Genomic DNA, 14,990 nt, shown 5'->3' on the forward strand with positions numbered 1-14,990 from the left:
GTTGTTCGACTGCACGTCTGTCAACCGTGAAGGAGGAGTCTGTCTTTTTTCCCAGAAAAAAGTTTTTTTTTTTGGGTCATTTGTCTTCTCTCGAATCAAAGGGCAGATTGTGAAACCCCCTGAGGCAAACAGGGATTTTGGATTATATAAATAAAACCTGACTGACCTCGTCTTTACATTAGTTGGGTTCATCCATGCTGGGCTGACATATCGACAAATAAATAATCATAACTAAACTCTACTAACTGATCTGTCCAGAGGAATGCACATCTGTCCTTGGGTGACAAATCCATGTTTACGATTTATAATCCGAACTCTCCAAATCATAATCCGCGGATGTGTATTTGCAAAATGTAGGTAAATTGGAGTTGTTTGGTGGAAGGTAGTTCCGTGCAGTTTAAGAGTAGATGCGTATGGACCAGCAGTTTAAAACCCTTGTGTAAAGATTATGAAACAGAGTGCTCAGTTTGCACTTCTCATTCCATCTTCGAAGTATTGTCACACATCTGTCTTAATTTCACAGACTACCTTTAAATCTGTTCAGTATGCATCGCAGCCACTAGGTGTCACTGGCTCACCTCTGTTCTCGCAGGCTCCTATCAGGTTGATGATGTTGGGATGCTGCCCTAGTTTACACAGTACCTCCAGCTCCCCTGCAAAGTCTCGGTGGTCATTCTCTGAGGCAAACTCTGCAGCGAGATTAGCACACACAGCATTGTTAAACAAAGTGCAAAGCAAAGCAGCTTCAACCATCCTCTCTGAAACAAACTTTTCACAGAGAATACACAGCACTGGGATTATATACGTGTATATATATATATATATATATATATATATATATATATATATATATATATATATATATATATTCATTTATTTTTTGTGTGCATGTGATTCATATTTGCGTGCATGTGTGACCTTTCAGCATGTGTAAGAGTGAGGCATAGGCAACTGGACTTCTTATTGGTGTAGAGGATGTTTCGCCTCTTGGATAAGAGCCTCTTATCCAAGAGGCGAAACACCAATAAGTCCAGTTGCCTATGCCTCACTCTTAGACCACCATGCCCTTGATGACGGAGAACCTCCACCAACATACCTTTCAGCATCTTTATGGCAGCGCTCATCTTGTTACCGTCCTTCTTGATCATGGCTTTGATGACCTGCATTTGAGATTTGTGTTCAAAACTCAGAAGTTGAATGAACTTGAGTTTAAAATGTACACAGAGGCAGCAAGTTGACATACCTGACCAAAATTCCCCTCTCCGATGACGTCCTCAAACTTAATGTCCTCCCATTCCAGGATGGGATAGGTGAGGGGCTCTGGGGTGGGCTTGGGCCTCCGTGTCAGGGTCAGAGTTCCAGAGTTAAACTGCAGAATAGTCTCCTCACCCTGTAGATCAGAAAATATATTCCCGACTTTCACTTCAGCATTATTCAGAACAGTTGTGCTGTTATCCATAAAATCCCTCAGCTTTCCAAAAGTTCTCACCGAGCCAGACTGGTAGGTGAAAGTGCGTCGACGATTGAGCAGCGTCTTGCGGATGAAGAAAAGAGCCAGCAATGCCAGCAGGATGGTGACACAGGTGACGGTCACCGATCCCACCACTGCCACCAACAGCTGGTAACTGTCCCCTGCAGGCCTCCGAGCCACACCCTGGGTGGTCGGGGTCAAACTCTGAAGGCCTTTTTTTTTTTTTTTTTTGAAAAGCACAGAGATATAGAGAGAAAACAGAGAAGTTTTTAGACAGTAGACTTGGACGGGCCATGTATGCTGATCGTCAGTAAATCTCTCAGGACCCTGTGGGTGGTCCTGTGAAACACCACGTGGGACTAAACCGTAAACCGGGACTGGCTAGTATAGGAGCAGGTCTTCCACAGAGAGCTGTTTTTAGCCAGACAAGAAAACACATGTATTTAAAATAGAAACCATAACAGAAGCCAGAGTAAAGGACAGTTTGTTAATTTGGGGTTTTGGACCAACGCTGAATGAAACTGGTCCTGAGGTAGCATGTTTTGTGATTTGGAGCTACATAAATAACAGTGGCCTGATGGCCATATCTTCATATCTGCGCATATAAAGCACATCAGATCATCCTGCAGCAGGAATGCTGGATTTAAGTGGACAACTTACCGTCACCTTGCGTCATCGCCTGGACAAACATGCTCCACTCGCCTGGCACCTTGGAGAACGCCCTCACTCTGAACTGGTAGAGCGTGCTGGCGTTGAGTGCCGTAACATCTTTAGCGGTCTTGTTTCCGTCGTCAGTGTCCACCCTTTGGGGAAGGCTCCCCTGACCCACTGGCTGGTACTCAATGACATATTTAATTATATCTCCATTGAGGTCCTCAGGGGGCTGCCACCTGACCTGGATGGCTGACACAGACAGGGGCAGGGCCTGGACATTGTGTGGGGACATCGGGCCTGAGACACAAAAGCAATGTCATTGTTAGAACCACCGGTGGTTCTGTAACACTTGAAATACATCATAGAATCCCTCTAGATGGACCTAGTTGGTCCCCAGTGACTGCAAACTAATCAGGGTTATTCCAAACCATCAGACTGGCCCTTGACACCCCTCCACTAAAATTAAAGTTTGTGGGCAGAGAGAGAGTCACCGAGCAACCACCAATCAATAATCATCTTTTAAAAATCTAAGCAGCTCTACGTCTTCATCTTCAGAGCTGTGAGCCATGTAAACACTACACATACCTTATGCCTAAACACCACCGTGAATACATTGAAACTGAAATCAATCCTGCAAAAGTTAGAACATTTTCTTGCAGCGTTGCTCATTTCTGATCTAACTGGAGGTTCGAGTTACCCCGGCTGTTGATGCGGAAGTGGTGGGGCTTGGAGGGAGGCCCCCGCTTGCCACAGTTGATGAGGTACACCACCACCGTGTAGTCTTGCTGATACTCCAAGTTGTGGAACTTTTTGGAAAGCACATTGAGTAGTGTGGGCTCCTCCAGGAGTTTCTCACTGTGGGGTGGTGGCCCGAAGAGCTCGACTAAAAAGCCACTGGCTGTGCCGGCGTTAACGCCATTGTTGCCGGGCAGTCGCCAGCGTACAGTGGCATTGCGGCCATCCACCGAGCTGATGTCAATCTCTGGTTGAACTGTGGGCTCTGTGGCAACAGAGAACACAGGATGAGCTGAGGGGACGAGCAGCTCCTCGTGCATTTCTCCTCAAAATTTAAGAATTGAATTGGATGGTTCGCTAAACGTATATTTCACCAGTTTCAATGAGCCATATGAGGCGGCAGCATCTTGAGCTCAGGACAAGTAGGTGTTGTGTTAAAACAGAGGACTTTTATCAGCGCTGTGATGTTCATGCTGGATTCCTGAAGGTGCTCCGGTTTCCTCTCACAGTCCAAAGACATAGTACGTGTACCTCACACTACGCTTCCTGTTCTTGGTCCTAAAGTCTTCTCAAAGGCATAAGATCCACGAGTATGATATCATAAATATTTTGTGCTTGTGCAAGAAATAATTGCTCCCCTGTAGCAAATAAGATTTGTTCCTTTTCACAAGTAGACTGAACCACATTTTGCCATAGAGCCAAACCTAATCGAGCTATGCACCTTTGAACTTTTCCCGTTTCAGTTCTTCCTAAGTCTTTCTTATTCTTACACACTCAGACACGCTCTCTCCCTCTGCACCACAATAATAGAGGAATAAAGCCACTGCTTAAAGGTTCTGTGATACTTTCATCCTTTCCCATGCCTAGCTATCTGACAACAAACAAGTATTCATTATTTTTTATTCTATTTTAATAATAAAGAGGTAGCCAGTGATTATTGCAGTTCACAAGAATCTCTCAATATTTGGCCTGAAAATAGATTTTTAGGACAAATAAGGGCAGAGGCAACAGGCTCCTTTGGCCAGGGAAAAACACTGTTCAGGAAAAATGACCATCCTAACTCTGACCGGACACCAGAGAATTACGCTGTTGCCCATATCATAGATATAATTGACATTATTATCCTATCTCTTGCTCTTACCAGGACAATCAGTCTCCATTATGGCCTCTGGTCCCGGAGCCCCCTCCCCTTTTTCCCCGGGACGACTTAACTGGACCAAGACACGGTAGCGAGTGGACGGCTCCAGGTTCATCATTGTGATGGGCTTTCCTTCAGTGTAGACTGAAAGAAAGTGGAAATAGCAAATACTTAATACACAAGTGAGAACGTTTCCCCTCTGTGTACTTCACCTGCAGTGTGTTTTTTCTTGTGAATGAGTGCAGTGTGGTTGTTTGAAGGGCAGAGCCGTGAGTTGTCTGTTAATTGTGAAGCAGATTTAGTTTTGCAAACGCTCTGCGATTGTATACACTTTTCCAAAACTGGCTGTTTTCAAATTCTATGACTCTTCCAGACGTAAACCTGGTGCTTTCTGTGATGATGCTGAACAAGACTTTGTATTGTCCTTCTTACCTATGATGGAAGACCAGGAATCTTCATTCTTTTCAGGCTTGTACAGGAGCTTGGTGGAGATGATGGGCCCGTCTCCGCTGTAGGAGTCCACTGGCATCACCAGCAGCTGCTTACTCCTCCTTTCCAGTAGTTTGGGAGCAGTAGTGGGCACCGGCGGCTCTGAGCAGGCACCAACCAAGATGATTACACTCGCTGATTTAAGATCTTTGTGGTGGTCTGCTTCTGTCGTACGTTTATCATTTCACATCGTCTGCCACTGACCTTTAATGGTGAGGTTGAACTTGCGGGAGTCCTGGCCTCCATTGGTGAATACCCTGCACTCCCACAGCCCTCCTTGTTGAGCGCTCACGCGAGTGATCTCGAACAGGGCTGTGCTTTTATTTGAATCCATGACGGTATGCGAGGCCTGAGAGTAAAGTGCAAGGTTAAAAAAAAAACGCAACTTCGATTTCCTACATCTATTTTTGCTGCCTGGATTTGTTAAAAGGAAACTTAAAGAGAGAAGCCTGTGGGAAGTGGTGGGAAAAAGGAACGCCACAGAGAGAATAACAGAGGAACTGAACATATCACTTAATGGCAACACGTGGTAACTGCTGCAGTTTAGAGAGATTGAGGCTTATCTGGCGGGTCCATTGTGCTGCTAACTTCCTAGTGGCTCAACTCATGTAACCATCAGCTCTGACTTTAAGGCGCAGCACCATTCAGCTATTTGCGATACTCTTCAGATGTATTTCAGCCGCTGTAACTTCAACCTACAGGATCAGACAGCGAGCGGTGTTACCTCTATTTGCATGAGTCAGGAAGCTATGACGGCAGGATTTCTGCTCTGACTTTCTAGTGTTGAAAAGATAAGAAAACACTATTGCTTTTTGATGTTATCACAAAAATGCTCACCGCTTTCTGTCTAAATCCCAAAGATGATACAAATATTTAATTCATGCACTGAAGTTAGTAGTTACTTGACACTCTTGCTCTCTCCTTCTCCTCCTACTCCTTACACTTAAAAAACAGCCTCATTACTTTAGTTTTGATGCGCGACCGACACAAAACAACACAATAAGAAAAACAGAGTTAGTCGAAGGGGGCAGATAAGACTTGTTCACTTTCCAACATGCTGGAGGTGGCGGATGACATTTACAAAAAAAAAAAAAGTAAAGAAAGAAAGAGAAGATATCCGCCAAATGTTAAGAAGCTTGATGATGATATTCAAAATGATGATGATAACAGAATCAAGTTAGGGACGCTGGACTGTAGAGAAATGGCGTGTAGCCTTGTGAGGACTATGACGTCATGTCAGGAAAGAGCAGTAGCAGTGACATGGGTGACGACGTGGAGGGAAAGCCAATGCTCCAAGTCAAGCAGGAACTACTTCTGAGAAGAGCCTGTGCGTCTTTACTATTTGAGTAAACAGAATAAATCAGTACTGTAGTCAGTTATAAGTTTAGTTTTGATAGTACTACAGTGTAGCTGGGTTTATACTGTAGTAGAGTGGGGAGACTATACTGGATTATACTGGATTAGGGTGAACTGTCTCTGTGTGGCCTGATATTTACTCCTACTTCAGCACATGTGATTTTAGCCCAACATATCCTTTTAATCTTCAGCTCGTCAGGACCGCTGCCGGCTATCGCTGGTCCTCCTACCTTCAGCACAGTGCTGTCCAGCTTTCGCAACTCAATGCTGTTGTGGCTGGGCAGGGGGTTGCCTGTGGCTGAGCAACAGATCTTGGGACTGGAGTTAAGATTCCACTCCAAATTACTATCCAACTCCAAGATCTGGGGAGCCCGATCTGGTGAGAAAAGACGGATAGTCAGCAGGGGGGAGACAAGGGAGGCATGATCTCGTTATTTTGAATAATACGTCCCACTAGTTAGGGTTGAAGTCCCCTACATTCAAAAATATGTTTTTCTTCTTGCTCCCACAGTTGAATTCACTGTGTAGAATCATGTACGTGTGTGAGTTTCACAATGGAAGACTGTTTTCACTTTCATTGTTGAAAAGTGCAAACTTTCCCTGTGAAAAATCGGGCGTTAAGAGGCGTCCCTACAAGCAGGATTTGTGACATCACAGATATTTTGGAGGCTGATCCTGGTCCAGAAGTCAGTATATACTTGAATAAAATGTGGAACTTTAGAAGCTTCCAGAGCACAACCAGTGAGAATGAGCCTAACAGAGAAGTAGGAGAGTTACAGATCGTAAAGTCATCTTTTTTTGTGCACATTGTCATTGACACATTATAGTTCTTGATAGGAATATTTTTGTTGAACTGGATAAAGGTGGGGAAGAGATCTTCAAGGTTGAAAAGTGCACTCTTGACTGTTTTGGTGTGAAACTCTGTTTTGTTTTGTTTTTTTAAATTGTAAAAATGCATGTAAGCATGCAGCGTGTGGAGCTAAGGAACCTGAAGAAAACAACACCTGATGTGATGTAACTGTCACCAGACCCACCAGACTTTTCGCAGTTCTGGCCTCTCCACCCTGTAGGACACTGACATCCACTAAAGCGGCTGCAAAATCCTCCATTCTGGCATTTACAGCTTAGCCTGCAGTCTGGACCGTACATGTCTTCAGAGCAGGCTGAGGACAGAGAACAGGATAAATGAATGAATCTGAATTTGTAGTCCTTTAGCCCAGGGATTGATGTAGAACTGACCCTTCTCACAGCGGCTCCCAAACCAGCCGCTAGCGCAGGAGCAGCCATAAGGGTCTGGTAAGCAGAAGCGAAGCCCCTTGCAGTTCAGCTCAGAGCTGCAGGACTCCAGGCAGTTTCGGCCAAACATTCCTTCTCTGCAGGCTGCAAACCATCAGAGAAAGACAAATTTACAAACGTGTTTATTTAAAGTCTTTTTTTGCGTCATGCCTCAACCTGCCTTGCAAAACACTCCAAAAATGACTGGGTAACTGCCATCGTACTCAACTGAAACCTGGAGATGTTTTGATAGGTTTGCTTGCCTGAACTGTTTACAGTCAGGAGGATGACATGCAGTGGGGTACAGATATATGATCAGCATTCATTGTCACGCCCAAGCTGCATTGCTACTTTATTCATCCTCTTATCTATCTTATCTTCCTGTTTTATTTTGACACTCCTCCTCTTCCTGTCCTCCTGTGCCTGCCTCCCTTATGATTGCCTGTCCTTCCTTTTTTAATTTCACTTACGTCTCACTCTCTCCTTTCCACCAGACAATGTTGTCTCGGTGTTTCCTTCCAGTCTGTTCTGTTCTCTGTGACAGCATCTTTTTTCTTTTCCTTGATAGTTTCTTGTGAGTCATCTCATCGTGTTGCCGCCATCCTCCACTGACCAGTCACCAGTTTACCAGCCCTCCTTGATTATAATACTTTTTTTTTAGTTCTGCATTTGAGTCCCCTCCTGTTTTTCAGTATCGCCAATATGACGAACTTGAAAACCACCTGGAACCAAAGATGGCCACCTCACGCTACTTCGCTGAATGCACCTTGTAGGCGCTGCGGCGCAAAGTGCTGTCCACGGTGCTGAATCTCACCGCCACAGCTGAGCAGTGAAGCTGAGGACCTAAATAATTGAAGCTCTTCTACTGTAGCTGTGTGTGTTTTTGCTTCAGTTAATGGGCCTTGCAGTCAATCACACACTTATTATCAGTAATCATGATTTTTGAAATATCCTATACAGGTGCTGCCTCTTCCGATCGATGGTCGGAATCTGATTTATAATTGTTTTTGCACATCCGCTGTCTGCCTCGGACTTGTAGACTAGTGAGGACTTAGTGCTGAGAACACTCACCTGTCTCACAGAGGTTTCCCATGAATCCAGGCGGACAGACACAGTCTCCATCAAGATCGTGACACACTCCGCCGTTGAGACACTCTGGACAGTCCTTGTCACAGTCAGGACCCCATTTCTTATCGGGACAATCTACAGAGGGAAAAGAATGTTGTCAAAAGTGAAATTTGTTAGGATAAGTTTGTATTTGTTACATTTTTGTTGTTTTGTGAATTGTTTTGCAGGCATATTCAAATAATGTGATCGACTGAATGAAACTGAAAGGACGTTTGAAATAAAAAGAGACAGAATTATGCAGCTTAATGCTCAGCAGAAGAAGAAACTCAGCAAGGAAGAGCGAGGGGATCTCAAAGCAGGTGGAGGGTGGAGAAGGTGTTGGTATGTGGGCGTCTCTTTAGAATACTGAAGTACACCACATGAAAGCAGCCAGCTCTCATGAGAAGAACGCAGACTTAGTGACTTCACAGTTAGACGCTCTCAACGGTTTTATTTCAAAGGAATACAATGATTCTTGAGGAATTAAAGTGCTTTTTGGCTCCAAAAATAGTATAAACTAAGAGCTAAAAATCTGTCTTCAAACACTGTTAAACTTCAATAATGAGCCATCTGCCTAGTGAGTCCATAAATGTATTTATTGCTTGATTACTGTGTGCAGTGACTTGTCATTTTTGTGAGGAATTTTATCGATGGAGGGGGAGAGTTAGTGGCGTCCACCAGTCACCACAGGCCTGACACTTGGCAGTCACACCTTTAGAGTAAGCAATTAACCGAAGTTACAAGTTTTTGGTCTGTTAGGAGACCAGAGCACAGGAGAACCTGCCAACTCCGCTCAGAAAGAACCCAGCTGGCAGCTTCCATCCTGGACTCTTAGGGTGAAACCACAGAGCCAACAACTGCCCCGCCGCTCCCCGTGTTTATCCTTCCTCTCTTACACTGACTTAACTATCCCAACCGTTTTGTGTGGTGTCCTAAAACTTGGCTAGTTTTTATTGAAATTTCTAGAGAAAATGTAAGTAATTCAGGCCTCTTTTTCCCCATCACAGTTTTAACACACAATACCAAAATACTGCTTTACTGTACTTGAGCAGGCTGCACGGTGGTGCAGTGGTCAGCACTATCGCCTCACAGAAAGAACGTTCTGGATTTGAGCCCCGGCTCCAGCACGGGATCTTTCTGTGTGGAGTCTGCATGTTCTCCCTGTTCCTGCGTGGGTTCTCTCTGGTACTCCAGCTTCCTCCCACAGTCCAAAGACATCAAGAGGGGACGAGGCTGATTGATACTCTAAATTGACTGTAGGTGTGACTGTGAGTGTGAATGGTTGTCTGTCTCTGTGTGTTGGTCCTGCGATGGACTGGTGACCCGTCCAGGGTGAATCCCGCCTCTCGCCCGAAGGCCGCTGGGATAGGCTCCAGCCCCCCGCAACCCTTAACAGGATAAGCAGGAGAAAATGCATGGATGCATGGATGGATGGATGTACTTCAATTATCCGTACTTTCCTTTAGTATATATTTGTCTGCAAACTTTTTGGAGTTGTGTTGCTGACACTGACAACGGATGAGCACATGGAGGCAAAGTTGTTGATCCTTGCTGTATTTAGGTTTTTTTTGGTATTCTATTTGACATCAGAATGGTTTAATAGATGGCAAATATGCAGTTGCAAGACAAGTTTGTACTTTTATACTTAAGTACATTTCAGAGTTTGAGAGGTTTTTTTTATTTGGAGAAGTTGATCATATTTCTTCTTTTGTGTACCAGTACCTCTAATTTAATAAGAATACATGAATTTTTGCCCCTTTGGTTATATTCAGAAATAGAGGACAAATAATTGCACTAAATCTAACAGGATGCCCCTAAAATGTATTTATATGACTGATAAAAGAAAATAATGTTTTAATGTTTTATTGTCACACTATGTTCAAATAGAAGTTCATTCAAGGTCACACTGTTATCATCATGAGAACACACCTGCCTTGATATGAGCACCCATTCTCACGTCCATGTATCTGTCTTGTCAGTAGAATAAAGAAGCAAGGAACTGTCTCGGCGGACTCTCTCTTGGGAAGCCACTGAGACAGGGTGCCCTTTGTACAAAGCTGAATTAGTTCGTGTTGTGTCTTTCCTAATAGTGGGAATTTAGGTTTCGACCTGTTTTCCCTTAACAATGACTGCAGCAGAACGTGTCTTATTTGTTTCTAGACTGTCTAAAAAGCTTAGCTGCATCCGGCTCCAGGTGTGTTACAGGTCACGTGCTTGGGTGTGTTTCTGTTTCAGCACGCGTGGCTGAAGGGGTTCAACAAACCTCGCACAATGAGCCTCATCCAGGCACCCTGGAGAGGGCTGTCCCCCACGTAGCTGGCACTGTAGATGCCTTGATTGGCATAAGCTGCGTCCTCTACTGTCAGCACGGCGGTCTGGTTGATCACGTCGTTCCAGTGAGTCATGTAACAGTAATTTCCTAAACATAATACATGAAATTCCAAGTCAGAAAACAGTCTTTTATCGCTTCTGTTCAGCAGCAGTCAGCGTCTAATGAGCTCTTATTTCTTGACAATCTGAACGAAGGCATAATCAGCTTGTGTACTGAATTAAAAACCCATCTGTCTTCAGCCCTCCATGTGTGCTGTTTTACCGTTGTACTTCCAGGTCACATCTCTCCTTTGGGAGCTGAGAAGCTGCATGCTGAGGTGAACAGTCTCTCCTTTGTTGGCTGTCAGTGTCAAGTGAGTCGGGACAAAGTTTGCTGTGAGGGAAACAAATATAATATATAAAATATAATATATGAAATAAAAAGAAGCTGTTGACTAAAAGTGATCAGAAGAAGTCTGCACTCACTTCTGCCGAAGTTGTTTATCATTGTGATCTTCTCGAATGGCTGCAGGTCCTGAGTGGATTCACAGTAGAAGATTCCAATATTGTCCAGCTCTCTGAACTCTCTGGCTTCAACCTTCTTGTGCCTGGGTTTGAACACTTTAAAATTTGGCTGTTTGGAGAATAAAAGGATTTTGTTGTCTCTCTTTATGTCCAGCTCAACCTGGGCAGGGCTGCGCTCTCCGTTAATACATGAGATGGTGAAGTGATGGACTTGGGAAATCTCTGCTGTGGATATCATGGTTAAGTCAATCACGGCGTCTGTGAGACAGGAAACCATCGGTTATTTGAAATCAGTGGAGTTGGACTGATGTTGTCAAATGACCAGTAATCAAAATGAGTAGTTTCATTGGTTTAAAACCGTCTGCTGCAGAGCCTCTATCGTCTCTACGGTAAACTCTTCCTAGCAGATCATCCAGGTTTCTCTACACGTACATGCTTTTATTATTACATACAAACAGGATTCATTTGCTTTTCTAACATTCACGTGTGGTCTTAAATAGCAGTTTGACCCATTTGCTCTTCTATCTGAAGTTCTAAGTCTTGATAAAATTATGAAGAAGAAACCAAACTTGTTTTCCAGCGTTACATTTTCTTGCTTTGGACCACCTGAACCCCTTTAAGTACACAAGCAAGTCAAAGTCACATGTAATCTTATCTATTTATCATAAAAGTATCTCTTTGACATGGAAACTTAACATCCTCAGAGTCCACGGGAGAGAGTGGTTGTGTGAATTACTGTGATTCAATCACCAAATCCTCCAGGAATGTAGTTATTGGAACAACAGAAACTCAATAATGTCAGTTTGTCCAACATTATTCCTCCCTGGCATTTAAGCCCCACATCCACAGAACAATACCAGGAAATATGGATGAGATCCTTTTTCCCTGAGGGTTCAAAGATTACACGATACGTTACGACTTTAACAAAATATCAGTTCCAAAAAACATCGTAGACTCATGTAAAATGTGTCTTATTCATGTCGCTTCAATGTCATCTAACATCGAAGCGACTCTTAAATTCGTCCTTCATAAGTCTTATGTAGACCTCTTTAAGGTACTCCCTAACAGCCTCCATTAGTTGCAAGCAGAGACAAAACTCTGCCTTTTGTACACAAAACTGTTTGGTGTATCACTTTTTTTGAAAAACAGAAGCCTCCAATTAGTTTAATTCTCACCTGATAAATCAATGAAGCCCAACACACACATCCACACAATCCACATGGTATCTGTAATCCTCATTGGTAAGACGTAGTAAACTCCAGGCTCGGTTTTAAATCATCTGAAAAGAGATAAACATCCAAAACGATGCCGCTGCGTCACGACGAGCGATGCGCCTTTTTACGCATAACTTGAAAACTCATCTAAAGTTCCAGTTCAGGTGTAAAATCTCTTAAATTTCGTCGGTCATGTAAAGCTTTCAAAGACTGGATATCCAGTGCCGTCACACTAAAAGCACAGAGTTGGACTGACGGTAAAGCTCGTTTTTCTCTGGGTGGGAAAGGAAGGAAGAGCGTCACCAGACAGCGGACGACTGCTGGCGCTCCAGATCTCCCCCGATACCATTAATGTATTTATGAGATTAAACTTTGTCACTTTCAGCAAGAAAAGCACATTATCTCTGAGTGCAGCTATATTGCAATGTTTACAAACCCGTGTTTAATGGAAACACTTTTAAAAAATAAATAAATAAAGAAGAAGAAGATTCGTTCACACTGAAATGTGCTCGGAGCAGCAGAATTTGTTTCTTCGAAATATTTTAATAAAAATATCACCCCTCTTCATCTTGCGTTTTGCAGATGCCAGTGCAGGAATGCATTAATTAATAAATGTAACACGACTCCATCAGAATACATAGCACATGCTAATGAGAAGACACTTCCTATCCACTCCCTATTTATCTGGTCAGCTTCTACATCGCTGACACTGCATTATTCTGCTGCTCCTGATGTTCTTAGTAGAGGTACCATAGAAGATCCAAAGCAGCAGCAGCAGCAGCAGCAGCAGCAGCAGCAGCAGCAGCAGCAGCAGCAGCAGCAGCTGGTATCATGTTTTGCCAAGTGCAACAGCTTTGTTCTCTCACTTCATTGATGCCTGCAGCTTTTCTGGTCAGGCAGGCTCCCCCCCTTCCCCAAACCACCCCATCAGCCTTAGGAAATGATGAACAATATACTTGTTGTTGTGTCTGTTCTGTCACTTCTTCTCTGATCTTTTTAAAGTGCTGCACCCTCCCACAGTGAATGATCCAGTCGGAACAAGTGCACAACGCGCCTCTCTATGCAAAAGCTGTCAGACTGATTTGATATTTTCTTTACATTTCCTTGCGACTTCAGACAATCAACTTCAAGTTGACTCAGCTCCTTATTGTTTGGGATTTCCTGTTTTCGATTTTAGGTGCTCGCTTAGTTTTCTCAAGCAGGCAAGGAGTATTCTATCGTATGCCAGATCCACAAAAACAAAGGATAAAATAATTGTTTGCATTTCGGCTCACAGAAACGGAATAGATAAATAATGTTGCAGCCTACCTGGTACAATATCAAAAGAATCACAAACCATGAGGAAGGAAGGAGATGTTCTGTATACTTCAATTATGGTACAAATACAAAAGAAACCCAATAGAAATTGAAATGGGTACACCCCCGGTCGGGATTGTTTCGTCTACAAAACACAGTGTCTTGATTTGGCAAACAAAGGATCTTTGGCGCCTGTGCTTGGCTCACATCTGCACGCTGCTTTTGACCTGTTGATGTGACCTGCGTAGCTCAGAAGCCAGGGCAACCTCTTTAAAAAGACTCACTTATTTCCTCTACTTCAAAAACAGCCGCCGAAGGGAACGAACTTAACTGCAGGAACAACGATATCAAGCCGTCACGTGAGCAGACTGCTCGCTACGCAGTTCTAAGCACAAACACAAGGGTTAAAAACAGTAACATGCAACAAAGGGAGCAGTCAGAACGTAAATCTGATTTCTAATTTGGGCAACATCAGACAATAGATAAATGATTTGTAACTTTCTGGGAACAAATAAGGAGAAGCAGTGCAAAGAGAGGAAAGACATACAGTGCTGCATGCTACAGACACAGCTTGGTGGAGCCTATATAGGAAGCCAGAAGGGAAAAGACTTCAGGCTGGGTCAACACAGATGCTTCGGCCTTTGGCTGCTTTAAGGTTGTCAGGAGCCAGAGACCACGAGGGGCCAGCACTTTTTTTTAAGCATGTGTGTGCGTGAACATGTGTGTGCATATGTGTTTCTGCAGAGGCATGAGAGAATGCGAGTGTGCGTGCGTGTGTGTGTGTGTGTGTGTGTGTGTTATTCTGGTAAGGTGCAGGGTGGAGTCGTCTATCTGTGCTCCTCAGACATTTCCTATTGTATCCTAAAGTCTTTGTTGTCCAGCAGTAATTACTCTCCTCTTGTTTCATGGTGAAGGTGATCACTGTTTACGTTATACCTCTTCCAGGTAACCATGTGTGTTGTTTCCCAACAACCACATGTCTTGTTCGGTGTGTTTACACTGAGCATAAATACACTCATTATGCAGAAAAAATGATGTAACTGCATAGCTGCTGTTTCTTTCACAGGAGGCAGCTCCAGCTGTTGCTATACAGTATATTTATACTGTATCTTTTATTACATTTGTTTGTGTTCTGGTTTTAATAATCAAGCGCAGCACGCTGCATTACAGTACATCTTTTATCTGCAGTGAAGCAGCTGTAATAAACGTAATTTGCAATAGGAAACCAACGCCATCTTAATAATTCATGTTCCTAATGGTATGGTGGGTAACTGTCGGGGATCTTAGGACTGATACAGTTCCATCTTACAGCATGACCTCAGATAATTTTGTCAATTATTTTATATGAATACTTCCATTTGTGGGCTGCACGGTGGTGCAGTGGTCAGCACTGTGGCCTCACAGCAAGAAGGTTCCGGGT

At 43.6% G+C, this 14,990-nt stretch overlaps 1 protein-coding gene and 1 long non-coding RNA gene across 4 annotated transcripts in view; one reads left to right on the forward strand and one right to left on the reverse strand.

Annotated features, from left to right (window-relative positions):
- The window catches only part of LOC147249537 (uncharacterized), a 17,924-nt gene extending 10,174 nt beyond the window's left edge, over window positions 1-7,750 (forward strand). For both annotated transcript variants that reach the window (XR_015119188.1, XR_015119187.1), the window contains exon 3: window positions 7,687-7,750. This is a non-coding gene — a long non-coding RNA (uncharacterized LOC147249537). The remainder of the gene's footprint in view (window positions 1-7,686) is intronic.
- The window catches only part of tie1 (tyrosine kinase with immunoglobulin-like and EGF-like domains 1), a 21,011-nt gene extending 8,506 nt beyond the window's left edge, over window positions 1-12,505 (reverse strand). Inside the window, exons 1-17 of one of the 2 annotated variants that reach the window (XM_086223942.1) lie at window positions 12,236-12,505; window positions 11,022-11,318; window positions 10,819-10,929; window positions 10,489-10,644; window positions 8,190-8,321; window positions 7,083-7,223; window positions 6,878-7,006; window positions 6,074-6,219; window positions 4,692-4,836; window positions 4,431-4,589; window positions 4,002-4,142; window positions 2,823-3,125; window positions 2,132-2,422; window positions 1,490-1,683; window positions 1,244-1,390; window positions 1,097-1,160; window positions 579-689 (exon numbers count right to left, since the gene is read on the reverse strand). In XM_086223942.1, the coding sequence (XP_086080068.1) occupies window positions 579-689; window positions 1,097-1,160; window positions 1,244-1,390; window positions 1,490-1,683; window positions 2,132-2,422; window positions 2,823-3,125; window positions 4,002-4,142; window positions 4,431-4,589; window positions 4,692-4,836; window positions 6,074-6,219; window positions 6,878-7,006; window positions 7,083-7,223; window positions 8,190-8,321; window positions 10,489-10,644; window positions 10,819-10,929; window positions 11,022-11,318; window positions 12,236-12,299 (2,731 nt within the window). In that variant the 5' untranslated portion in view covers window positions 12,300-12,505. The remainder of the gene's footprint in view (window positions 1-578; window positions 690-1,096; window positions 1,161-1,243; window positions 1,391-1,489; window positions 1,684-2,131; window positions 2,423-2,822; window positions 3,126-4,001; window positions 4,143-4,430; window positions 4,590-4,691; window positions 4,837-6,073; window positions 6,220-6,877; window positions 7,007-7,082; window positions 7,224-8,189; window positions 8,322-10,488; window positions 10,645-10,818; window positions 10,930-11,021; window positions 11,319-12,235) is intronic. The other variant, XM_086223943.1, reaches the window with a different exon arrangement.
- Window positions 12,506-14,990: the final 2,485 nt, after the last annotated feature.

The sequence above is a fragment of the Aulostomus chinensis genome, chromosome 14, assembly GCF_037954235.1.
Source record: "Aulostomus chinensis isolate RoL2024-O1b breed Wild chromosome 14, RoL_Achi_v1.0, whole genome shotgun sequence".
Taxonomy (NCBI): domain Eukaryota; kingdom Metazoa; phylum Chordata; class Actinopteri; order Syngnathiformes; family Aulostomidae; genus Aulostomus; species Aulostomus chinensis.